The following is a 26,819-nucleotide window of genomic DNA, read 5'->3' as shown; positions in this document are numbered from 1 at the left end:
CGCCCCACGCAACCTGCCAATCACAGCCACATTGTGGTGAACCCGTATGACATCGCTGGGTGTGTGGCGGGAGTGGGGCCGAGGAGACGTAAGAATACCCGCTTCATTGTTGACCACTGGCGTGCCAGGTGGCAGCGTTAAACCATTGCACCCCAACAGGGAAAGGGGGGACAAAATAAAACTCGTGCATTTAAAAGCTTTGAAAGAGTCGCTTATTTTTTTGTTGGAACGCTCCTGGCGAGTGTTGTTGATACTAACCGCCGGGGGGGGTGGGTGGGTGGGCGGGATGATTCAAATCGCAAGACCCGCTTAGCAGTGGGGGGGGGAGGAGGGAGGCACGCGTCTGGCACACGGCTTGACAAGAGGATAGAAAAATAAACCGTCGCTCAAACGTAAACACAAACGCGGGAGACGTTAAGCCACCTCGGCAACGCTATGAACCCCGAGCGGGCGGGCGGGCGCGGGATGAAAGTCGATCGCATCCAGGGGGCCCCACCCCGTCCGCGTGAAGCGATCGCATGGAAAAACCCGCTCGCGATCACCGCACATCGGCGACACAGGATACCGGCTACGGTTAGCGGCCGCCTCGGCGCGTGCGGCGGCCGCGGTCATAACCGCAGCAAGCTAGAGCGAGCTGCGGTTATGACAACAAACAATAAATGTCCGACGGTCGGACATTTTGGCGTTTTAATTCGTGTGGGAGAACGGTTGCGGTGCGGCCGCCGAGGTAATCCCTTCGGACGCAATGTCTCATTTGCAAGCGTGTCCCAGCTTGCAAGGGGGGAGGAGGGGGTGGGTGGCCAGCACCACACCCCGACCCCTTTGCGTCCCCAGCGCTGATGTCTACCATGCACCTAAATGCACCGCGTATTTGGTTTGCGGCCGAGTCAAAACAAGGCGAGGCCCAGGACCGGGTTCAGATATTCGTCACTCACGCACTGTTACTATTGGTGGCGAGTGGGAATCGAAATTGCATCACCGGGTTCGTAACGCGGCGCACAAAACGCTGCGCTACCGCTTACACAAAGACAAAGATCCCCCATGTAGCCTGGAACAGACTGTTGAGGCAAGTGCTCCTAGCATGGAGCACCAATGAAGGCCGGCACGGCACGCGAGGTGGTGGGTGGGGCCAAGCACTACGCCCGGCCACCTTTGTCACCCAAGCGGCGATGTTTACACGCCGCACAACAGGTACACTCATGACGAGGCTGATTCGACCTGAAGGAGGCCCAGCAGGGGTTCAGATAATCGTCACCGATGTTGGCCGCGAGCAGGAATCGAACTCGGGTCGCCGGGCTCGGCACGCTGACCGCTTGGACTACTGCTCCCTAGTACCAAAGACAAAGATCCCCCGGGTAGCCTTAATAGACTGTTGGGGCAAGTGCTGTTCGCGAGCACCTATGAAGGCTGGCACAGCTCACGAGGGAGTGGGTGGCCAACAGCACGCCCGGCCGCCTTTGTCTCCCCAGTGGTCATGTTTTATACACCAGGCACTCATATGAGGCTGAGTCAACCTAGTGGAGGCCCAGGACCGATTAAGATAATCGTCCCCGTTGTTGGCCGTGAGCGGGAATCGAACCTCAGTTCGCCGGGTTTGAAGAGCAGCGTGGTAACTGCTACACGACCGCTCCCCAAACACACGCACACACAGGGCTCATGTTCGCACTCACAATCTCACAATCTCACACAGACCAACCCACCTCGCACGCAGCCTTACCTCCGTATACTAAGTTAATTAGTATTGCGCTGACGAACCTTCTCCTTGTGATTGTTGGTGGAGTTGCTCTTCCTGCCAAGACAAAAGGGACACAAAGCAGGAGTGGCACGCACGTGTGTGTGTGTGTGTGTGCGACGAGGTTCAACTTAGCTGCGGTTAAATTTTGATTTAAAGCTTTCGTGACATGCAGTAATTCATATTCTTAGTTCTTTCGGTAAAGTCACGTCGAAGGGAAACAATAATTTTTATTGGTTTTTATATATTTTATTATTTTATTGTTTCCCTTCAACGTGACTTTACCGAAAGAACTAAGAATATTAGCTGCGGTTACTATATTGTACATCGAGTACAGCCTGTTTCTCCTATAACGCGGTGGGAGGTGCGTAAAGAGCACAGTCCACGATAATGCGCGAGATGCGTACGCAGGCCGAGCAAAGACTGAGGGCGCGTGGCTAGCATCTAGAAGCATCCAGCAGCATCCAAATGCCTTGTGCACATGTTATGCAGAGGCAGCCGCGACATCCACTCGTTCCTAATCGCGCGACGCAGTTCAGGTCGCTCGATCGCGTTATATCAAATTCGCATCCCGTGTTAACCAACATTCGACATCCCGTCATCTATCCAATTCGCGTCACGAAAACAATACGCTGCGTCTATAGCAGAAACACGTATGTTGAACTTCTTTCGCGCCAGACATATTGGCGCTCTCGTTCTCATGAACGTGGCGCCGCTGCTTTTCAAAGACCACGACAAGCGACTGCGCTAGCTACACGAGAGGCGCCCATGTTGCCTCGCGTGTGCGCGTTGCGCGATCCCAACCGAGCAAAATTTGTCAAATGCGGTACCGTGACGCCGGCACAACACGAGCGGAACCCTCCCCCCCCCTCTTTCAGCAACGACGTCGCGGGGGATCTACAACGTCCTCTGGCGCGTGGCGGGTACGATTAACACGCCACGCACAATATTCACCAGGGCGGCCCGCCGGGTTCGAATGGCTTGGCCCGAAGTGGTTCTTACCGCTCGACAGCGTCAGTTCGCGATATGCACCCTTGGATGATATTGGTATTATGGATGATATTGGTATTATGGGTGACATTGGTATTAAGGATGATATTGGTCGCGAAAGCCTACGTATTGAACTCGCTCTCGGGGAACCCGATTACGAACCGAGTTCGAATATCCGGCCACGGCTAACGTCAGTGGCGAGAAATATCGAAAAAACGGTCCCGGGCCTTGCTACCACCATCATTCATCCAACTGCTACTGGGGAGGCTAGAAGATGTTAACTACCTCGCCTGATATACAGGAGTTCGTGGGTTCGATCCCGTCCCCGACGCCCCCTGCATATTTGGAGTTTGAGGTCTCTCTCCCCGTGCTTGCGTGGATTTTTTCTCCGGATCCTCCAGTTTTTCCCCTCAACATTGAGAATATTTGGCCGCCGATATAAATGTTCACATGGTTGGATGATGATCCCACTTCGTTGGGCTATCGTTCATTTGTGATCGCCAGGGTCGCTCCTGAAACAGAGCTACGGAGCTCAGTTGAGGCCTTACGTGGCAAAACAAAAAAGTTTAGTTCGTGTGGCAAAGTATGGTTAAAACACAGACCCCCCCCGCCGCCCCCCACTCCGCCACGTGACCCCCCAAAACCGGGAAGTGCGACCGGAGGGAATACTCACAGGGGAGCTGGGTCGTCATCTGTTGACAAGGCGAGCGCGTGGGCAAATGTCACCGTAGGAGAGAGGAGGAGGAGGAGGAAAGAGAAGAAGAAAAAGAGTTAGGGCACAAACTTGGGCGCAGTTCCAACCAACCCGTGCGTGCGTAACGGCACCGCGTGCCACGACGACCTCTCGAAACACTGACAAGAATCACACGAGGCGCGGGGCGCGCGAACGACGCAGTCGTGCCTCCCACGCGGTGCTTTCCGGCACGACTCCCCGAGGTTTTCGCCGTGCGTGCCGGAAAGGGGGGCAAGGGTGGAAGCCCGATTCTTCGGAAAGTAAAACTTCCCGAAGAAGCAGCGGCAGCAGCATCGCACCAGCGGCATGCGCAGCGGCTCGCCCAGCGGACCCGTCGGGACATCGCGCGTGGTACGACAGTTCAATCGTCACATCCACACGATTAGTGGGAGGGGGGGGGGAAACGATGGAAAGGTCACCGGGCCAGAAATGGATTTTGCCGCCAAATTTTGCTCGTTTTGGCAAAGGCCGCTGGGTAACACAGCGGAACCCGAGGGCGGCACCGGTTAATACGTGCGCGCGATGCGTCACGGCGGGCAGCCTCACGGGGGGCAAGTCGGTGGGATTGAGTTGGATACCAGGGGGTATGGGAGACCCTCGGGATTTATACCGGAGACGAATAACTCGGAGGTGAAATCGAAAAGGTGTGTGCGTGTGTGCGTGTGTGCGTGTGTGCGTTCCCGTGGCCACGTAGAACAGAATGCAAAGGATGGGAGTAGGGTAGCAAGGCAGGTCGGGAAGAAAGCCGGCAAATTACAGATCTATTTATTTATTTATTTTAAAAAGTGGCAGATGCCGAGCGGCGTCTTTCATGGCGATCGGTGGCGACCTCACACGCGGTGACTTCGAGATGCTGCGGATTGTAATTGTGCCCTGTGACTGTTTAATTAAAATTTGATTGAGCTGAACGAGTTCTTGAAATTTAAAGAGCTTGGCTCAACTGTTCTTAGCTAATCTGTACAATAGACTTTGGGATTCATCATCATCATCAGAAGGCACTGCTTGGATGATCTCATCAAGCCCCATCTCTCGCGTTGCTGCGATGCAACATTTGAATTTACATGGCTTCTAAAACGCAGCCGCATCTCAGCGTAACAACGTTTTATTTTTTGTTTCACGTACCGACATTCCGGGGTTCAACGATGGATAATTTTAATAATAATCGATGACAGAGGTGCCATCGCAATTCGTCCTTCGTGGATGCCCGTTGCTAAAATATTTCAGTTTAGCGGGACGATCAGAATTCTTGCAACGTAAAGTCCTCGCTTGCATAATACCCGGGGGGGGGGGGTGGGAGGGGGTTCATTTTAAAAAAATCGGGTCGTCACCAATTAATTACAAGAACAGTGTAGCCATCATGGGCGATTTCAACGAAACAACGTCACAGTAAATTTTAAGCATAATCGACCCCCGTGTGATGTTGTTTGTGTGGCGGCAATCTCGGCGGCTTATTTGGGTTCAGTGGCGGAGGTTCAGGTTGGGGGCCTCGCTCTGTGTTGGCGCAGGGGGAGAGACCGCAGGAAAGCACGGCATGATATTAAACACAGACACACGCACGCGTGCTAGCACACGCGCGGACGCGCACGCACAGCCATAAGCAACGCGCAACACGCCATCTGTGCACACACACGCCGACACACAGAATAGATAACACGGCGCAAACACACACACACACCGACTCACTTCAGCAGTGGTTAACAATTCACAAACGCAGCCGTTTCGCTTGCTTTGCCTTAATTGTTTAATTTTCCCCAAAAAGATTGCATCCCCGATTGTATTGTCGGCGTCCGAATCGTCGCAAGAGACGAAGCGCGCCCGCGCTGTACCCCTCGCAGAGCAGCGCGGTACCGCTGGGAAACCCACGGAAGCGGAGATCACAGAGCTACCTCTGAGACTCCTTCTAGTAGGGAAGCACTTTCCCTCCCGCTCTGCCGTACCGGAGTAACCTTTGCCGCACAACAGTCAAACCCGTACTCTGATTATCAGAGCCGGAATTTTGTTCAATTAAGTGCAGAACCCAATTGAAAGTGTTGGGTTATTTTGCTGTTTTTGTTGTTGTTCAGTCATTGGGGGACCGGCTGTGAGACCAATCAACCTCGCTAACATTTGAGACAACCCAGTGTAAATCTTGGTCGGTGGCTGTAACCCAGATAGGGACCCATGACCCTCAAAACGCTTCCTGCTCGAGGTCCTCCGACCTTCCGATCCAACCCGGCCACCTTCCTGCGTTTCGTAAACTTTGTGCGGTCAAACAAAAGCGACGCGGCGCGAGTGAGGAACAAAAACACAACCGGCGGCGTCGCGCGGAAACAAAAACAAAGAACTCTCACAGCACTGGGCGCCGGGCCCACACACACGCAAGGCGTGCGTATACGCACATGCACAAGGTGTGCGTACACACACACAAGGCGTGCGTACGCGCACACACACAAGGCGTGCGTACACGCACACACGCACAAGGCGTGCGTACACGTACACGCACAAGGCGTGCGTACACGCACACGCACAAGGTGTGTGTACACGCACACGCACAAGGTGTGTGTACACGCACACACACAAGGTGTGTGTACACGCACACACACAAGGTGTGTGTACACGCACACACACAAGGTGTGTGTACACGCACACACACAAGGTGTGTGTACACGCACACGCACAAGGCGTGCGTACGCGCGCACGCACGCGGTGCACAGACCTCGCCGTGCGCAAGCAGAATCGACTTATCGCCCTGGAACTGGAACTCAAGCTGACCCAAAAAAAACGAGGAACGGGTCTGCACGTGCGTGCTCACGCGTTCTCGCGCGTGCTCGCGCGTGCTTTTTTTAAACCTAATTTTGGTTTGTCGTGAAACCCGCAATTATAGCGGCGCTTTAAGAACCAAAAGCTGAATGCTTCCCGACGACAACGTCGGTGAATCGACTGGCTCCGTCTCGGCGACTCCAACAATTCCAAACGGGCGTCAATTTCTGCTTCGCCGGCGGGACGATGTCACGTGTAAGGCATTTGGGGGGTGGTGGGGGGGGGGGACGGCGGGCGGTGGTGAGACACGCACACACCACACAAACCTGGACAGGTACAGAGAACACTGAGGGACAGGTGAGAGTGTCAGAATGTTTATGTGTACACCAGTGGGGGGGGGGTGCGGGGGGGAACGGGCTCAAGCGCATGACTATCAACATTGTCGGCTCGAGTCCAAGCGAAACGGGAAGGCTGCGCGAGGAACCGAGAACCAAACCCCCAAAAATATCCTCCGCCGCAATTTGTCGCGGTTTTTTTGTCGTTGCCGAAGTCGGTCGCCCCCTCCCGCATCCCCCGCGACGCCGCCGGAATTTACCCAGGGCGAAAACGCGCCGCTCGGGAGAAACCGGGCGTCAGCGGCTCGCATTGTTTAAGCCACCCCTATCAGCGACAATGCGGAAATCCCCGCGGCGTCGGGGACGCGCAAGTTCGTCGACAGCCAAACGAAAGAGGCGAAAAGGCACCGGTTGGCGAGTGCGGGGATAACCGGAGGTGATGGTCATGGAGTTTGGGGGTGGGATAAGAAACCTTTTAAAAGTTAAATAATAATAATAAAAAATGCCGTTGAACTGAATGGGACTCTCACGGCACGATACAAACGGAAGACAAACGACAAAAGATAGAGAACCAAAAAAAAAACGAGAGGAAAACATAATAACTTTGGACACTCCAGACTTTAACCACCACATCACAAACCGGCATGCGTTTGTAATAGTCGCACTTACCACCAGATATAAGACAAGAGGCAATTGAGGGGAAGGAAGAAAAGGGGAGTTTCGTTAACAAAAATCCCAAGGCAATGGCATAAAAAAATATTAATATTATTATATCTACGGGCACTTTTGAGCAGCGTTAAAATTTCATTTTTGGAAGAATTTTTTTTCTCTCTTCTCCACAAATAAAAATCCACGCAAGTCACAACGTTCAAGAGTTGTATAATGTTGCACGGTTCTCGCCTGTGCGCAGAGTTAGCAGCAACTTCACCCGCGGGTCGCAGACGCCAACGCCTGGCGGAACTTCCCCACGCGCGCACCAATTACCGATAATCAGCCCGTGACATTTGAGCACTCACTCGTCGCTTCCACGGTGGCTAGGGGATGTTAACTACCTCGTTAAGTATGGAGGAGGTTGTGGGTTCGATCCCGATCCTGACGCCTGCTGTACATTTGGATTTTGCGTGTCTCTCTCTCTCTCTCTCCCTGTGGTCGTGTGGATGTTTCTCCGGGTCCTCCGGGTTTTTCCTTCCACATTTAGAATCAATATCACGTGTTTAGAGCATGTGGCTGCTATAAATGTCCACGCGATAAGCCACTTCGTTGACCTATCATTTGTGATAGCCAGGTCGCTTCTGAAACAAGAGCTACAGAGCTCAGTGGGCCTTACTTGGAAAAATAAAAACTAAAAGTTGAGTAATTGTTTTCCCACCTTCTAGCTCGACACGCTGGTTGACACCTCGCCTGCAAAGCATTCTCTCAGATATTTTTACGTCAACGTTACCTGGCTCACTTAACCAGACATTGTCCCTTGCAACACAAGAGCAAATTACATTTGCATTTGACGTACCCAAATTTAACACAAGAGGCTCTCACCTCGTCATAAATTAACGTCTCGTTTACTCAACGCCAACGACGATGCGTGTTTTTAGCTCGGGGAGGAAATCAGAGAAGCCACCAAACTCTCCCATCGCTACGACCACGCTGACGGTTCCCGTGAAACTTGGCTCGCCGATTCCTCCACCGCCCGTGTTGAGGACTGTCTCTACCAGACGGTCTCATCTACCACCACACTACCACCATCCTGCACATCACAAAAACTCACCCGCCCACCACCTCACCTCGCACCTCCACACGCACCCGTCGCCTCACTCACCTACTCGCAGACCCACCACCTCATCCACCTACTCTCTACCAGTGCAGGTCACCACCTCACTTCTTCCATCACACTGCCCCACTCTGGAATTCAGCTCCCATGATCGTCTCTCCCCCCAAGCCCCACTCCCTCTAAACTCTCATAACAACCTTGCTCGATTCAAGAAACCTATTATGCCTGTTGACCTATTACTCCTTCAAAGAGTGCCGTTTGTTGCTGGCCACTCAGCATCCTGGGCCTTTGCTCTGCTGAAGAGGTTCTGCTCTCTTTTTCTCTTTACAAATACGCCGTGACATTGGCGCAAGTGGGAATGCCAGCGAAATACCGGAAATCCTTGACAAGAGGAGCGAGTGGCGGCGGCGGCGATGAAGATGGCATCGTTGTTTCCCAACGTTTAATCGTTTATTTCCGGGGCCCTGTGCTGAACCGCAAATTAATTCAATTTGGGCGCCTCCCCCTCCCTGCTCCCCCCTCCGCATCCACGACGCCCCTCCCCCCCCCCCCCCGTCACCAACGCCGACTTCTACCCACAGGGAGAACACGGTGGCGAGATGTAACCAACTCGTCTGGTATACCCGAGTTTGTGGGTTCGATCACGACCCCGACACCTGTTGTAGATTTGGAGTTTGCAAGTTCTCCCCGTGGTCACATGGCTTTTTCTCCGGGTTGCCCTGGTTTTCCCTCCACATTTAGAATCCAAATCACGCGTTTAGAGTGTTTGGCTGCTATACATTTCCACGTGGTGATGATGACAAGCCACTTCGTTGAGCTATCATTTGTGATGGCCAGATGCTTCTGAAAAAGAGCTGTATAGCTCAGTGGGGCCTTATCCGGTAAATGAAAAATATTTTACGCTTATAGTTTAGTTTAGAATGAGATCCCAGCTACCTAAACAACAGTCATGCCTCTAGAGCGACTGCTGTTGGCCGGCGTGGTGCTGGCCACCCACCCTCTCGTGTGCCATTCCGGCCTTCATAGGTGCTCGCTAACAGCACTTTCCCCAACAGTCTATTACAGGCTACACGGGGGATCTTTGTCTTTGTTTGTTGTGTGTGAGAAAGCACACCAGCCTTTTGCTGGGTACAATAACATTTCCATTAAACATAAAACCGCTCATTTAAAAAAAACACATGTCTTTCACACCTCTCTATCCTCCCCACCGTGCCAGGCGACAGGCTAACGCATGCCAGGTGCGGCCGAGGGGAGTGGCTACTTAGGGAGTGTCTATAGCTAAACAAATGGCCACTGTTTACAGATGCGCCACTGACACCTAAAACAAAAAGGTAAGAACACCGGAGGCCGTAGAAATTCACGACACCACTTCTTCGCCACAATCTCTCTACACTTCATCGGGCATCCCCAACTGCTCACGGAACCCCTAATATACCACCCAATGCTAATCCCTCAAACCCCTACAGCCGCTTTTTTAGGTGTCCGGGGGGGGGGGGGTGGGGTGGGGGGGTGAGGTGGGGGGCAGGCTAACCAAGCGGCAGGATGCCACCCTCCACACGGTAACGAAAAAAACCAACACAAAATGCTTGAGCGCAAGGCGGTTTCCTCCCGGAGGCCTGCACGTGGCGCTGTTAAGCGTTGCGGAGGCACGTGCGCAACGCCTGCGTACCGTCGGGCACGTCGTCAGGCTTCTTGCGCTTCTCGTAGATGAAGATGATGGCGATGAGGATGACCACCTCCGCCACGATGCCCAGGAAGGGCCACAGGGCGGCGAGGCGGCTGCGCACACGCAGCAGCATGGTGTGCGTGGCAGTGCCCTCGCTGTTGGTGGCCTGGCACGTGTACTCCCCGCCGTCCGTGTCCACCACCAGGCCGTGCAGCGACAGCACCGTCTGGTTGCCGGTGCTGGCGATGGCGAGCCGCCCGTCGCGCGAGCCGTTAGCCACCACCACCACGTCCTGGCGGGTGTCACCCACGTTGGCGAGCGAGCAGAGGAGAGAGTACAAAATCAATACATACACGGGAACGCCTCTGGTTATGAACAAGTTAGGTTCCAGGTCTGTTCGTAAGTCAATCTGTTCTTAAGTCCAACTTTACTCCTGTCGATTCGCAAACACGTTGTACGGCATGTACACTGAACACGGGGAATAGTGGCTTTAAATGTTGTTAAATCTCCTGCAGATGTCACCACCGCCATCGATTGCGCAGCGGTTGACCTTACGACTCTCGGTCAGAGCAGGCAACTGGACATACGGACAGGTTTGTTCGTATCTCTGAATGTTCGTAAGTAGAGGAGTCTCTGTATATAAATATATATGTACTCTTAGTCGTCACTGATTTATGGGCGCCGTGCGGAAATTAAGCGAAGCATCCTGGGAAACGGTAGAGGGAAGAGGCCCCAGTGGAAAAAAGTGAATGAGGTCATAAACTAAAAACTATTTTTATTTTATCAGGTGTAAGGCCCCACTGACCTGCTATACAGCTCTTTTTTAACAAGCGACCTGGCTATCACAAATGCTAGCTCAACGAAAGTGGCCTACCATCGGGAAATTTAGAGCAGCCATATACTCTAAATGCATTCTAAATGAGTGAAAAACCGGATCACCCGGAGAAAAATCCACGCAACCACGGGGAGAGACACGCCAACTCAAAATATACATACAGCAGGCGTCAGGGTCGGGGTTAAACCCACGACCTCATGTATATGAGGTGAGGGAGATAACATCTCACCACCGGGGCATCCGATTCACTCACTCGCCCATTTGCGTGCGTGAGTGAATAAGCGAGCGAGTGGTTAAGCGAGTGTGTTGAGTATTTGGCTGCTGTTAGGAGGGGACGCGCACTGACATCATTGTCTCTGGGCTTGTAACTCCAGGTCCAGTCGACGTCCGGGTAGCCGTTGCACTTGCACACCAGCTCAGCGGCGTCGCCTTCTCCATGGTTCTCGGACTTCTTGTGGGTCGTGATGTCTGGCCAAGCTGCACACGCAGCACGCACACACGCACAATCCAGTCATTCTCGCAGCAGCAGCGGCGGCGGCACCTTCTGGCTAACCTTCGGACAAAGACGGGTCACCGCATCGCGCGGTGCTTTCGGATGCGCTTCTGCGGCCGTCTGGAACACTTTTTCTCGCGACGTTAGGAAGCTTCTAGATTTGAGGTTTTCGTGACTGCAAGGATCCATATTCTCTGGTTCTTTCGGTAAAGTCACGTTGGTGGGAAAAAATAAAAAAATAAACTAAATCACGACGTTTTGATTGCAACACAAGCAATCATCATCAGGTGTGACACAACCACAGCAAGAGATATTTTTTACTCAAGAGGGAGAGAAGCCAGAGTTAGGGGCGGTTAAATAACTCAGAGAGGGGTGGGGGGGGGGAATGGGAGGGGGCGAATGGGGAGAGGAAGGTCGATCTCTGCAGGGACGCCGAGAGCGGAGAAGCGACACGATTGCTGCCAAGATAGATGATTGTGTCCACAGCAAAATAGCCGTACTGCTAAACGCTGAGGATGCAATTAACTCGGTAAAATAGACTAGACTAGTACCCGGTAAACAAGATGGAAACTATGAACAGTTAAAAATTTTACTTGGTTAATAACATCTTTCCAATGATTACATTTATTTTATTTTTTTATTATTTTCCCCACCTACGCGATTTTACCGAAAGAACCAGAGAATGAATATTAGGAAACTTACTGGAGCGGTGAAGTTTTAAATCACCTAGATTGAAAACGCATTTCTTTTTAACTGCGTTTTGTGTTTAGTTTGTTGTCCTTCCCTTGCACCTCCAATAAGCACGGTTGGCTACGTACGGTGTGAAAAAAGGTCAACATACATGCAAACACATGAGCATTCAAACACACGAAAACAAAGATCCCCCATAGCCTTCAACAGACTGTTGGGGGAAGTGCTGTTAGCGAGCGCCTATTAAGGCTAGAACGGCACATGAAGGGGTGGGTGGCCAACACCACGCCCGGCCGCTTTTGTCTCCCTGTTGCCAATATTTTTATACATTGTATCAGGTACTCAATTGAGGTCGAGTCGACCTAGGGGAGGCCTATGACCGGTTCAGATAATCGTCACTGATGTTGGCCGTGAGCGGGAATCGAACTCCGGGTCGCCGCGTTCAAAGCGCAGCGCGCTAACCGCTACACTAGCGCTCTCCGCTATGCACGTGTACATGCATATATGGCCACCACGCACGCACACACACACACCAGTTACAATGCAATGGTTTATCATTAGCTATGGGAAGAAACTAGATAACCCAGGAGGAAACACGAGCGCACACGCACGCACACACGCACACGCAATCGCCACGCAGAAAAAGGCGCCCGAGGTCGGGAATCGAACCCGGTCCCCCCTCTTGCTGCGCGATTGTTTTCCGGCGTGCTGCCAGCCCCACCACCGTGCCGCCAGCCCCACCACCGTGCCGCCAGCCCCACCACCGTGCCGCCCGCCCGCCCGCCCGCCCGGTCTCGCGCCCGTCATGCCGGCCCCACCACGCCACACATACATTTCACGGTGATGTTGCCCTTGGCAGGGGGCGAGGTTTGGAAGACGCAGACGTAGACGCCCGAGTGCTCGGCCTTGGGTTTGGTGATCCTGCAAAGGAGAGGGAGGGAGGGACGACACAAGAGCTTGGTTGCTGTGGGTGGCATGGGGGGCGAACGCCGACCAGGGGGTGGGGGGCGGGATGTGGCAGTTGATTTTCATCAGCGAAGCCGGCTTCCTCTACCCCTAGATTGACAAACTAATTTCTTTACAACTGCTTTTTGTCATTAGTTTTGTTGTCCTTCCCCCCGCACCTCCGAATAGCACTGTTGGCGATGTACGGTGTGATAGAAGTTCAACGTGTATACGTAATGCCTGAAGCGACTAGAGGCCGCTACATTCGCAAAAGTATTAAAACAATTAAACTGGGAGACCCCCGGGTTTAGAACCCGTCCTCGGCAGGAAGTTGACCTTCAAATCGTTCCATCACAAGTTGGGCAATGATTCAACCCGCTAGCGTCCACCACGCTAATTGTTGCCGCGGTGCGCATTACCAATCGACTCGGTCTTTTCCCCCCCCCCAAATAAAAGAGCTGCCAAACAAAGGAGTGCTGCTGGTGATCTCTCCCACAAAGGAGCTTCTATGTTGAACTCACAAACACGCGGAGAGCCAAAGTCGAGCCAAGCATTGAAAATCGAACAACCTTTGATCCCGCGTTACTTTGTTGGTAAATGACGTGGCAGGGGAGGAGGGTAGTGGCTGGCTCACCAGTGGCGACCACAATGGACCATCAAGCCAATGACCCCAGTTCGATAGCCAGATGGGAGAGGCAGCGGGGGCGGTGTGTCACAAACCACCACTTGAACAGCTGCTGCTTCTGAGCATCTCAAACGACGACGGTATGGCACACCCAACATGTATGTTGAACTTCTTTAGCACCATACGTAGCCAACCGCGCTAAATTGGAGGTGTGGAAGATGGGAGGTAGACAAATGCAAAGGTGCAACTCTGCAATCGGCTGCTCAAGCCACAGTGCCGGCGACATCATTGGAGGAACCCCACCACTGAAGTGAGCTCTCTCGGAGGAGCTGGAGGAGAGAGGGAGGGCATTCTGCCCATCTCTTCTTCTTTCACTCCGGGGCGGATAGCGATGGGGAGGGGGCAGATTTAAGAAAGTCCAGTCGGACGCTGATCGCTACAACTCCCACAGCAGGGTGTGCGGCAAACTGTGCATCACTAACGGGCACGAGGATCGCATGGCACGGCTCGCACAGCACGGCACACGCACGCACGGCACACCCAGCTAAAACATTCTGGCAAGGGCCAAATAACCAGATAAAGTCACTCAACGATTGCACGCTGTGCTATTGGGGCGCCACGGTGGCGTGGTGTTGTCAACTACCTCGCCTGGTATATAGGAGGTCGAAGGTTTGATCCGGACCCTGACGCCTGCTGTATATTTGGAGTTACCGTCTCTCTCTCTCTGTGGGTCCCCCCCACATTTTAAATCAACGTCACGTGTTGACAGCATAGTGGCTGCTGCTATATATATATATTTCCACATGATGACAAGCCACTTCGTTGAGCTATCATCGATAGCCAGGATGCTTTTGAAAAAGAGCTATATAGCAGCTGAGTGGGGCCTTACCTGGTAAAATAAAAATAGTAGTAAGATATGAACCTGGGCGAGCCAAGGCTAACATCACAAAACACGCACTGACCAGGGTGGTGATGTATGGCCAAAAAAAATAATTAAACGATCGAAGCGGGAACCCATTCATATCATTGGCGGATTGACAGATTGAGAAATGGTAGGGAATTATTTTTTAAATTCACGAATTAAATTGTCATAATGCGACCGTACCCCCCACTCTCATCTCCGCCCCCCAAAAGACAAAGATCCCCCGTATAGCCTCAACAGCCTGCTGGGGCCAAGTGCTCCGAGTGAGACGCACCTACGAAGGGCGGCACGGCACGCGAGGGGAGTGTGGGTGGCCAGCACCACGCCCGGCTGCCTTTGCCACCCCAGGTGGCGATTTTTACCCCACCGCAATAGGTACAGGCCGAGTCGACCTAGGGGAGGCCCAGGACCGGTTAATATAAACGTCACTGCTGTTGGGCCGTGAGCAGGAATCTAACTCGGGTGGGTGGGTTCGTAGCACAGTGCGCTAACCGCCGGACTACCGCTCCACACACACACACAGACGTGCGTGCGCTCAATCCCCAACAAACCCCCACAAAAAACGCATTGGCAACATCGATTTCGCCATTGTCGCGATTCTTCCCCCAATTTTCCGCGGGCAATTTGCGGCGACAACAACAACAAAAAAGCACCCAGCTTGTTCAAATCGGCCGCACGCCCTCCTTGCCACCAGCCCAGCGAGTGCCAGTGTGGGAAGCGACATCGCTTGTGCGTGGCAGATTTACGGATCCTCCTGCCCGGAGGAAATGGTACGCCATTTTGCGTCGTCAAGGTCGTTCCCAAGGGCACGGGGGGGGGGGAAGAGATTAGCGATGACCGGGAAATGAAGCGCGAAAAAAATATTCACACGTACTGCATGGATTCTGGAACGCTTCCAACGCATTTGTCCTCAGAAGTGTTTGGTTAGCGTGATGGGTCGTTTCTGATTTCCTCCCAGACGGTGGCTAGGAGATGTTATCTCCCTCGCATAGTATGCATGAGGTCGTGGGGTCGCCCCAGACCCGAACGCCCCGCTGTATATTTGGAGTTTGTGCGTCTCTCTTTCCCCGTAGTCGCATGGATCGCTGGAGGTCGACTTAATAATGTCAAGGGCGTTCCCAAGGGCACGGGGGTCTGACACAGCGATGAGCGGGAGAAGATTCGTGCGTAGAGCGTGGATTCTGTAACGCTTACATTGTGCGTTTGTCCTCAGAAGCGTTTAGTTAGCGTGGTGGGTTGTCTCCAATTTCCTTTCACACGGTGGCTAGGTGACGTTATCTCTCTTGCCTGGTATGCAGAAAGTCACGGGTTCGATCCCGACCCTGACGCCGGCTGTATTCTTTGGATTTTGCATGTTCTCCCTGTGGTGATAAGCCACTTCGTTGAGCTATCATCTGTGGCCAGGTCTCTTCGGAAACAGAGCAGTATAGCTCAATGGGCCTTATTCTTGAAACGTAAGTGGCCCAGGCCAACTTCCATTTCTAAACAACGACCATGCTTTTAAAACCAAGTTCTGTAATCCACGTGTGCAATGCAAAATATAAGTTTGAATTATTAGTTTCATTAAAACATTCCAGGGATATGAGATTGGTGAGGAGAGTCGTTTTGAGGCCAAAAAACTTTCCCCCAGGTGATGACTGTTAATAATTAACGAGCGGTGTAAGGGATCTGCCAGCCGCCCTCACGCACACGCACCACACAGACATGAAATCTCCGCTCTCAGTATAACACACGCACCAATCACACGCACGGGAATACACTAGACGGGGGTCAAGGGTTAGAGGGCACTGACGTCACCCAGACCAGGCGTGCTAGACGTGGATGTGTATTGGGAACGAGGGCGGAGATGAAGGGGTTAAAAGGGGCTGCGAGACGCGTGTTTGGGGTTGCTTTTGGAACGAGTGTGGCTGTGCGTTGGAGAAATAAAGAAGTGCCTAACCAGTCTCCGACTCCTCTTCACAGGGACAAGAGATTGGAGAGGAGAGTCGTTTTGAGGCCAAAACACTTCCCCCCAGGTGATGACTGTTAATAATTAACGAGCAGTGCATCAGACAGCCAGCATCCATGGATTTGGGTCACAGCGAGGACTACACATCAAAGACAAAGATCCCCCATTAAGACTGTCGGGGCAAGTGCTGTTCGCGAGCACCTATGAAGGCCGGCACGGCACACGAGGGGGTGGCTGGCTAACACCACGCCTGCATGCCTTTGTATCCCCAGTGCTGATGTTTTACATACCGGACCAGGTACCCGTCAAAGGCCGAGTTGACCTAGGGGTTTGCCCAGGACGGGTTTAAATATTTCGCCACGGTTACTGGTCGCGAGCGGGAATGGAACTTGGGCCACCTGGCTCATCGAGCAGTGCGCAAATCACTTTGCCACTGGCTCCCCCCGTCTCTCTCGCACAAAGACAAAGTTAACTACCTCGCCTGGCATACAGGAGGTCGTGGGCTCAATCGAGACCAACGCCTGCTGCACATTTAGAGTTTGTGTGCGTCTCTCCCCGTGGTCATGTGGATTTTTCTCTAGGTCCTCCGATTTTTCCTTCCGCATTTATAAATAAACGTGAGTTGCGAATTTGGCTGCTGCTGTAAATTTCCACGTGAAAAGCCCCAACGTTGAGCTATCATTTGTGGCCAGGTCACTTCTGAAAAATAGTTTTACAGGAGATCATAGATTATCTGGCGGCTTCGGGGGGGAAAGGGGTTCGCTGTATTTAAAAAAAAACGCTGGATAATCACTCATCATGATTAATTTAAAATAGCTTATTTTTGCACATTCTTGTATAAGAATTGTTTGTAGGTGTCGTGTGTATGTTTCTTTTTTGTGTTGCACATCTGTTTGCTATTTGGAATAAAGATTAAATCATAAAAAGTTACTGTATTTACTGTACCGTACTTACCACTCCATTCTCGAAGACTCTGCATGGGGTGATATACATACAACGTACGTCTTGTTTCAACATGTTTCGAAAATAGCCGGACTGATACAGCCTTCAGACCGGCGCTCCGTGAACGCTGATTTACACGCACTTTTCGCCGGATCCCACTGTATATTTTGTTTTTATTCCTCTACTTATTAGTCATGTGAAAATGTGGGTGTATATATATACACACACATGCAGTATGTGAATTGTTTAAGTTGTTCCATGTCACGTATAATGCACCGTATATAATCTATGAACACCGAAATCGAGCAAAGCCACTTTTGTTGTCACTCCCATGGTGCCGATCGCCGGACCGGTTGGTTAGAGCCTTCGGTTTCGCCGGATCGGCCCGGGGACCACCAAATAATGTTGAAAGGCGGATAATCGCGCGTCGGATCATCGATGATCAACTGTAAAAATATATATAGCTCAGTTGAGGCCTCACATGGTGAAGGAAATAAAAAAAACAGTTGAAATAGATTTAAGCTTTAGCTTTGACTCACGTATAGTCCAAGGTGACGATGCGTGAGGCGGTGATCTCCACCATTTGCTCCGTCCCGGCGATCTTCTCTCCGTCTTGCTCCCAGTAGCAATTGATCTCGTGCGCCGAAAACGGCTGGGGCAGCGTGAGGTTGCACTGCAGCCTCTCCTCCGTCGTTTTGTTGGACAGGGTGATGTCGGGCGACGTTTTGATATCGTAATCTGTCGTTTGTGGAGGGGGGGGGGGCGGTGGTCGGGCGGGGGTGGGGGAGAGGTACCGACTCATGTTAAGCTCGCAGTAGTAATGTTTTTTTTTTTAACCTCTTTTTGCCACTGGCACACAATCCGAGCCGTGCTGGCCATGTGCCGAACCAACGTGGCGCTGGTCCGGGAAGGGTACGAGTTTGGTTGCTTCAAACGCGCGATCCCCACATTACGCGCGCAATTCGTGATATCAAGACGCACGTGGATGGCGTCGTTTAACGTGACATCACGCGTTGTGCAACGTCACTAGCCGCCCTCCCCCCCAGGGCCAGAGAGAGGCACGGCTGGCGTAACAGGACAGGTATAAAAGTGCCAGTGGGAAAACAACCCGTTACCGTGCTGGCAAAGCTCAGAAAGGGCAAGTGGACAAAAGGGGATATTGGACGTAACCCTCCACAAGGCGAAACCCAGCAGCGGTTATCACTGGGGAATGTATTGCGGCCAGATGCCCTAGGTGTGATGCCGATTCTCAATGTGGAGGGGAAAAACCGGAGGACCCGCATCAAAAATCCACGCGATCCACGGGGGCAGAGTGACAGACACCACAAACTCCACATATACAGCAGGCGCGAGGGTCGGGTTCGAATCCCACTGCCTCCTGTCCACCAGGCGAGGTAGTTAACATCTAGCCACGGTGTGGCACCACTCGGGAGTCTGACTAAATTTACAATGGAATCCATGAAACCTCACCGACCGAGACTCGACTAAATAGCCCACCTGTGGGGTCACGGACCAGACTGAGACCGAAGACTACTACGATGAAGAACGCCCAACTGCATCAGGGAGTGGGGCAGGTGCGAGCAATGTTCACCGCGCAAACCAGTTTTTGTCGAGCGCCCGTGCAGTTTTCTGCACTGGATTTCATTGGAGCTGTCATGTGGAACGGCGGGGGTGCGTGCCCTCTTCTCACGCTAAGTCCCAACTATCCTCAGGCCGAACGATAAAGGCAACGATGATCATGATGATGCTGCTGATTACGATTAGGATTACATTCCTGTTGGTATGTGAATAACGATTTGCAAATATAAAATATTTTTTGTCCTCAGGGTAAAGATGTGGGGGGCTAGCAGCAGTGGGTAGCGCAGAAAAAAACTGTTGTACTATACTGCAAAGCTCCCAAGTCCCATGCTCCTCGTCATCGCCAACTCATCGTACGGTCAAAAAACCCCACCCACAACCCACAAGGTCTGGTGGGGCCTTCATCGAGCAGTGAATTGACACAGTGGGTAATTCTTCATGGATGTACTCCAGCTTTCAAGGCAGATCTTCACGTATAGGTTTTTTTAATTAAAAAAAATCGGTTCGCACTTTCGACGTTTTGACTTTGCACTTTTGTTTAGCTGCTCATCACTTGGGTGCGCTAGCCGGACGGACTGCTCACAAAACGACGTAAAACACACACAGTTGGGGTTCTTCCATCAGCAGTTGGTAAAACCTCAAATCATAAATGAAAAAGACTAAAACTACAACTTGACACGTAACAAAGGGAAAGGATGGAGGGTACCGGATAGTTCAAACTAATAAGCACAAAAGTTATGTTGATAAAAAAATAAAAGATTAGCCTAATCCTGGGCTCTTCAACTCGATTGCATACGGTGGGGGTCAACCCGTAAAGCTGGCGCGGTGCCGTCGCAATGACACGGAACGTGGAGCCGCGACACTTCAGAGCAGTCTGTTCTATTTCTGTGACCAGTCACAAGCTAATCATTCAGCCATTTCAATGCTAAATTATATGCTAATTCCTTTGTCAAGGCGCTTTGTTCCTCTCACACAGCTTAAAGGCCGTATCTGAACGTGGCTCTTTCACTCCAGCGCTGTCCTACCAGACAGTCTCGCCCCCTTCACCTGATGAAGGCCGCTTGTGTTGTGGCCGAAACGTCGTGAGAATATTATTGTGTTATTTTATTTTATCAATTTATTATTTTATTATCATTCTACGTGACTTTACCGAAAGAACCAAAGAAGATGAATCATTGCAGTCACGAAAGCTTTAAATCGAAATTCAGTCTGTTCTCCTACAAGACAGGAGAAGTAGTCGTGGCGTTCCTGACGAACAATCAATTATTATTAAAAAAACGACATAATATGGGGGGGGGGGGGTAAAGCACGGTCTGCGATAACACGCGAGATGCTTAAGGCAGGGCCGAACAAAGACCGAGGCGCGTGGGATAGCGTCTAGGAGCATCCAGCAGCATCCTAACACCTTGTTGCGATGCTACGCCGGAGGCGGCAGTTACGACAACCGCTCATTCCTACTCGCGCGGACGTGGTTCTGGTCACTCGATCGTGTTCACATGAAGCCAATTCGCGTTATTAGGAGAACAGACTGCAGAAACGTCGTGTCGTCACACTGTGCCACTGCAACGTCACAGCATACGTGTCGCCACTCGTCGGTGGAGGTCTTTTCCAGCCCTTTCCGGTCTTCTGCTCTTTTCGTAGCTCTCTCTCGCTCACTTATCACATTTTTGATGAATGCATCTTCATCTCCTGCCTACATTTTTTTTTAATTAAAATCTAAACCCAAAACTCGTTTCTTTAGAAGTGCTTTTTGAGTTTAGTTTGTCATCCCTCCCCCTGCCCCTCCCCCCCACCGGCACCACCAATTAGCATGGTTGGCTACGTACGGTGCATAAACTTCAACACACAGTACATACTGCCCATATACTAACAATGCCCATAGACTTAACACTTCACCTCCGATTAGCACCGATGGCTAAGTACGGCGCAGAAAGAAGTTCAACATACATGCATACAACATCCGCAACTTACCTCTCTCGCTAACCCCGCATCTCCCCCATCTGTCCAGGTGAACTATACAGCTCTGCGTGAGTCACAACAAAGACAACCTTCATGGGCCAGATGTCCGCCGACCCCATGAGGCCCCCTTCCATTGAAGAACCCTTGGCTTAAACCAACAACCACCAAACAACAAACACAGGGACGGACGGGGCGGATGGGGCTTGGACAAACGGACTGAGCGAGCGAACGGGAAGACGACAGCAGCAGAGAGAAAGGGGGCTTGGACTTAAGCGAGTAAAAAGCAATCGTTGAGGGTTCATTGGGAGATCATTTTCCGGCAGGAGCGGCCCGGAGGGGACACGGTTGGCGCCGACGGGAGGAGGAGGAGGAGGAGAAACGTCGGTTTTCCAAGGGGAGGATCATCATCTTGCTGAGGAGGAGGACGAGGAGGACGAGGACCACGGTGAGGGAGAAACTTGCTGGGGAGGCCGACGGCTACGCGTCGCAGGATGACCACCGTGGAGAGAGGGGGGAGGTGTGCAGTGGAAGAGATTCGGGAGCTGTGCTACTTAAAAAAGAAAAATACTCAAAGCAAAGGTGGAAGTGGGCGATAAAATAATAATAAAAAATGGTGATGATAATAATAAGGAAATTAATTAAATAAAATTGCGTGGGGAAACAACCTTCCCGCGGCAGGAATTTCCACAAAACGTTAAGACGTCAAGGCGCGACCTTTAAAAAAACGGCGAACTGCAAAAAACTGCGTCCCCTGGTCAATAATAGCGAATGAGGGGGCGCGCTCGCAAGCCCCAGAGCCGGCACCACGCCGACGGTTCCGCCAACCGAAGTAAAATTAAACTACGTTGGCTTTTTTTTATCTTACCGGGTAAGGCCCACCCAACTGAGTCTACGTAGCTCTTCATAAGAAGTGTCCTACCCATCATAAACAATAGCTCATCAACGTGGAAATTTATAGCAACAGTCAAATTACGCTCAAGAACACACCGCAAAAGTCGCCTGCGATTTACTGAGAAAATGGATGAACCGAGGCGGCAAATCGTCAATTTTGGCGGTCACGAAAGAGCCGTGGTTCTTTGTGTTTAGTTTTATTGTCCCCCCCCCAGCCTAACGCCGCACCTCAGATTTGGCGCGGTTGGCTATGTACGGGCAGTGCGAAAAAAGTCTAGCGTACGTGCATACACTAAGATTACAGTTCGGGACAATTGTTGCCGGCAATCATCACCGGCAATGTATTTTACGACGAACAACTATACGGGCAACTTAGCAGGCAAATCGCAAAATGCTGTGGTAAATGGCAGAGAACGAGAAGACTTCCTTAAAATCCAATAAAAAATTAGCTTGCTGAAACGTCTATTGGATGCACAATGGCTGGTCTATTGAGAATACAAACCCCCGTTAGTCACGTGACCTCTGCAAGCAATCCGATTATGGCAGTTGGTTATTAAGTTGGCGGGGGGGGGGGGGAATGTCTTTTGTTGTTGCAGCAACAACCGTCACCGAAGCAACAATCGCCGGTGACGAGAGCCCTGGGTGTTCATTTACTTAGTTTTGTTATCGCATTATCGCCCACCCTGGTGCATCGCAGCAGCCTTCTGGACACCAGCACAGCTCGCAAACCGGTTCCACGTGCCGACACCGTCTCGAGCCCCGCCGGGTCGTCTTGCGAGCGGCGACGCCGTCGACCAAAGCGCCGCCGGCGCTCCCCTTCGGCGCCGGCAAAAGCGCGAGCGAGGCGGCGGGGTGGGGTGGGGGGGGGGGGGCACTCACGCGGGACGACCCGGATCGTTGCCTGCGCTCGGATCCAGCTCATGGCCGGGTTGCGGCGAAAGTCGTTGCGCTGCGGGGCGTTGCTGGCGCGGCACTCGTACACGCCCGAGTCCTCGGGCGCGAGCGCCGCGATGCGCAGGGCGCTGGCGCCGTTTGAGCCGTAGGCCGTGGTGACGGAGACGCGACGCCGGCGCGCGCCCTCCCACAGCTGCCGGAAGGCGTCCATGTGGTTGGTCTCGGCGAACCACCACTGCAGCTCCGGCACCGGCGAGCCCACCACCTCGCAGAACAGCTCGGCCGAGTCGCCGGTGAACTTCGTCTCCGACATGGGCGACTTGGAGAAACCGACTGGGTGCCGCCATTGTGTTTTGGTTTTTTTTCCAATGTGTGTGCGCGGCGCGCGCGTGTGTGTGTGTGTGTGTGCGTGCGTGAAGACGAGAGGTCACACACGCACGCACGCAGAAGATCCTCGCACACCGCAGTCGGCGACACAGCTGCTGGCTAAACCCGGGGCTCAACGACGCTCCTCGCCAGACTTGCAATCCAGAGGACTGTCAGTTGAAGCAATGGAGCAAGTTTCTTACCCCCCGCCACCCCCGCACTACAAATCCCCCCCTACCCACCTCCAACCGTCTGTGTCCAACCAGTAGAGAGGAGGATAAAACATCACGCAAACTGCGGTCATCCTCGCTTGCAGCAGCTTTTGGCTGGCTATCGAATAAAGACGGTGGTCACCGCGTCGAGTGGCGCTTTTAGATGCACTTCCAAGGAAGTTATGCACCTTTAAATCATTGTCTAGATTAAGAATCTTATTTTTTTACAACTGTTTTGTTGTCTTTCGTTTGTGGTCCTTCCGGCGTGAAAGAGAAGTTCAACATACATACATATGTAGGGACAGTGCGGGGATAGGGACAGTGCGGGGATAGAGACAATGCGGGTGCAGGGACAGTGCTTGGCCCAGTGGTCACGAGGGGTAATCGCAGAAGGAGAACCAACTGGGAAGTTTGGGAATGGGGTAAAAGGTTTGAGAAAGGGGGCGTGTGGCCGGGGGGGCAGGGCGAGGGCCACGTCGGGAATAAAAGGAGGCGAGAGGCAAGGGTCGGGGCTGCCGTGGGATCGGGGTCGACTGTCGTCTTCACACCGCCGTCTTCACGCCGTCACCCGTCTTCAGGCCATCGCTAACTGCGTGCCATCCCCGTGCGTTATCCCTGGCACAGGTGATCTGTGAGTTATCCCCGTCCAAGTTGAGTTACCTGCGCGAAGCGCCATAGATAATAAAATAAAACCTCTATGGCTAGAGTTGTCCGAGAGTCACTATACATACAAACAAACATGTGTGGGTATGCCCACCTCTTCCAAGGCATTTTACCGGCATGGAAGTGTAGACAACATATCCTTTAGAGGGGCCCCCTAAACTAAACAATTGCAGTTGCCAAAGGTATTGACATCTCGTTGTGCGGCTTGGAACAGAATGTTACTTTGGCCAAATTAAACGCGTCCGAGGACAAACGTACGTTGCAAATCCATTCCAGAGTGCATTCACATGCACGATTTTTCTTCGTTTCATTTTGCAACCTGATTTATGAATCCCATCTCAAGGTTCAGTCCAACTGCACACGGAGGAAAAAGAAAACACTCCGGATTTTAGACTTACGCGATGCGCGTGTGCGTATACGTGTTAGACTCCTTTCGCACCGTACATAGCCAAAAGTGTGAATTGGAGGTGCAGTGTTGAGTCTATGGGCAGTGTTGAGTATATGGGTAGTGTTGAGTCTATGCGCAGTGTTGAATCTATCGGTAGTGTTAGTCTATGGGCAGTGTTGAGTCTATTGGTAGTGTTAGTCTATAAGTTGTGTTGAGTATATGGGTAGTGTTGAGTCTATGGGTAGTGTTGAGTCTATGGGTAGTGTTGAGTCTATGGGTAGTGTTGAGTCTATGGGTAGTGTTAGTCTATGGGCAGTGTTAGTCTATGGGTTGTGTTGAGTCTATGGGTAGTGTTGAGTCTATGGGTAGTGTTGAGTCTATGGGTAGTGTTGAGTCTATGGGTAGTGTTGAGTCTATGGGTAGTGTTGAGTTTATGGGTAGTGTTGAGTCTATGCGTAGTGTTAGTCTATTGGTAGTGTTAGTCTATGGGCAGTGTTGAGTCTATGGGCAGTGTTGAGTCTATTGGTAGTGTTAGGCTATGGGCAGCTTGTGTTTGTTGAACTTCTTTCACACCGTATGTAGCCAAACCGTTGTAATCAGAGGAAGGACAACAAGAAATGTAATACGGGAAGTGGTGGTGCGGTGGTTAGCGTGCTGTGCCATGAACCGGGTTCGATTCCCGCTTGCAACCAAAAATCGGGCAATGAACATCTGACCGAGGTCATGGGGCCTCAGGAGGGGGGGGACTTCAAAAGGAGCACCTGCTGTGATGTGTAAACATCTGCTACCCACCCCATTTGTGTAAGGCCGGCCTTAGACGCTCACAAACAGCACTTGTCCCCAATAATCTCTTCAGCCTATAAGGGGGTGGGTAGTCTGTGTGTGTGCACACGAGGTAGTGTAGCGGTTAGCACGAGGTGCTACGAACCCAGCGACCAGAGCTCGATTCCCACTCACGGCCAACACAAGTGAGGATTATCCGAACCGGTCCTGGGTGTCCCATAGGTTGACTCAAATGAGTACCTGGTGCGGTGTAAACGTCGCCACCGGGGAGACAAAGGCGGTCGGGCGTGGTGCTGGCCACCCCACCCCCTCGTGTGCCATTCTGGCCTTCATTAGGTGCTCGCTAACAGCACTTGCTCCAATAGTCTGTTCAGGCTACACGGGGGATCTTTGTCTTTGTTTTTTTTCGTGTGTGCACGCAATAAGGGCCATACTTTATTGATTCTCTGAACAATTTATTGAATCGCGCTCTCCCTCTCTCTCCCATTCGTTTTTTGTACTAAATCGTTTACCCAGGGCTGGCCGCAGAGAAGCGTGCACAGAATATGAATGACCCTCGGCTCACCCCACGTCCCCGTATGCAACAAACGGTGAGATTATCAACACGAGGTAATTTTCGGGGCTTAGATCTTGTAAATATAAATGTGTTGTTAAACCCGCCACCACCCAACACAGCCAATTAGCAAGGTTCGTCAAGGAAACACAAAACGTGCCGATTCGTTACTAGTTCAGTACTAACTGGTTGTGCGTTGGAGAGTTAAATCCACTACATTTACAGTTCGAGTACCGTGACATTTCGCCGGTAATTATAACCAGCATCATGAGGCTACAGCCAGAGGGCTGTGGAGAAATCCTCCTCCTGTTTCGGTCTGAAATAGAGCGGGGTATAAATGCGATGTCGTCACTTGTGAGCCAATCAGGTGCGAAGACCAGAGGGGGGTGGGGGGGGGATTAATGGATTCATATAAATTACAGTGGGATATCTATTATTGGTTGGGTTATTAGTTGGGGGGCAGGGTGTAACGACACGTTTATATTTACGCTATCTAACCCCATAAAAGCCTCTTGCTGTGGATAATATTGGTCGCGAAAGCCTCCTGCTACGTGTTAAGGTGGTGGCATTACAAGCGAATACCGCAAGCGGCACAACACCAGGAGCGGAACCACCACCCACTGGCAATGGTTTGCTCGCGGTTGTGCGCCGTGCCGCCCTCTCCAATGCGATTGTTGGGGTCGTGCCGTAAGGCGTCGTTAAATAAAAACGTGACAGACTAAACTAAGCTATTTTCATTTTATTTTACCAGGTAAGGGCCCACCGAGCTAAATAAAAGAGCTCTTTTTTTCAGAAGTGACCTGGTTATCACAAATGATAGCTCAACGAAGTGGGCTTATCATAGCGTGGAAATTTATAGCAGACAATAACTCTAAAATGTGTGATGCTGATTCTAAATGTGGAAGGAAAAACCCGGAGGACCCGGAGGAACATCCACACGACCACAGGGAGAGAGAGAGAGACACGCAAAATCCAAATGTACAGCAGGGGCCGGGATCGAACCCACGACCTCCCGTATACCCGGCGAGGTAGTTAACATCCCCTAGCCACCAAACGGTAAACTAAAACGGTAAAGGTGCAGCCCCGCAATTGCTTGCTCGCACCGCAAGACAAGAGCTCTAGGAGGGCCCAATCACTAAGGGTAGTACTTGGGCCTACTCTTATATACTGGT

General features: G+C 51.9%; 2 protein-coding genes across 2 annotated transcripts in view; both read right to left on the bottom strand.

Annotated features, from left to right (window-relative positions):
* The window catches only part of LOC116955040 (neuroplastin-like), a 43,242-nt gene that overhangs the window by 4,404 nt on the left and 12,019 nt on the right, over positions 1-26,819 (bottom strand). The window contains exons 2-7 of the mRNA XM_032975984.2: positions 17,900-18,098; positions 12,811-12,899; positions 11,142-11,272; positions 9,964-10,252; positions 3,396-3,414; positions 1,718-1,789 (exon numbers count right to left, since the gene is read on the bottom strand). Of these exons, the coding sequence (XP_032831875.1) occupies positions 1,732-1,789; positions 3,396-3,414; positions 9,964-10,252; positions 11,142-11,272; positions 12,811-12,899; positions 17,900-18,098 (785 nt within the window). The 3' untranslated portion in view covers positions 1,718-1,731. The remainder of the gene's footprint in view (positions 1-1,717; positions 1,790-3,395; positions 3,415-9,963; positions 10,253-11,141; positions 11,273-12,810; positions 12,900-17,899; positions 18,099-26,819) is intronic.
* LOC142905687 (neuroplastin-like) lies at positions 22,373-23,230 on the bottom strand. Its single transcript, XM_076052616.1, has one exon. The coding sequence runs from the start codon at positions 22,993-22,995 to the stop codon at positions 22,435-22,437; it is 561 nt and encodes a 186-aa protein (XP_075908731.1). The 5' UTR covers positions 22,996-23,230; the 3' UTR covers positions 22,373-22,434.

The sequence above is a fragment of the Petromyzon marinus genome, chromosome 57 (assembly GCF_048934315.1).
Source record: "Petromyzon marinus isolate PM22_M1 ecotype Great Lakes invasive population chromosome 57, UKy_Petmar_22M1.pri1.0, whole genome shotgun sequence".
Lineage (NCBI taxonomy): Eukaryota > Metazoa > Chordata > Hyperoartia > Petromyzontiformes > Petromyzontidae > Petromyzon > Petromyzon marinus.
Note: the sequence above shows the minus strand (reverse complement) of the source record. Positions and strands in the feature narration are given on the sequence as shown.

Excerpts from the sequence above, each read along its gene's own strand:
- LOC142905687 (XM_076052616.1), bottom strand. The coding sequence starts at position 22,995 with ATGTCGGAGACGAAGTTCACCGGCGACTCGGCCGAGCTGTTCTGCGAG.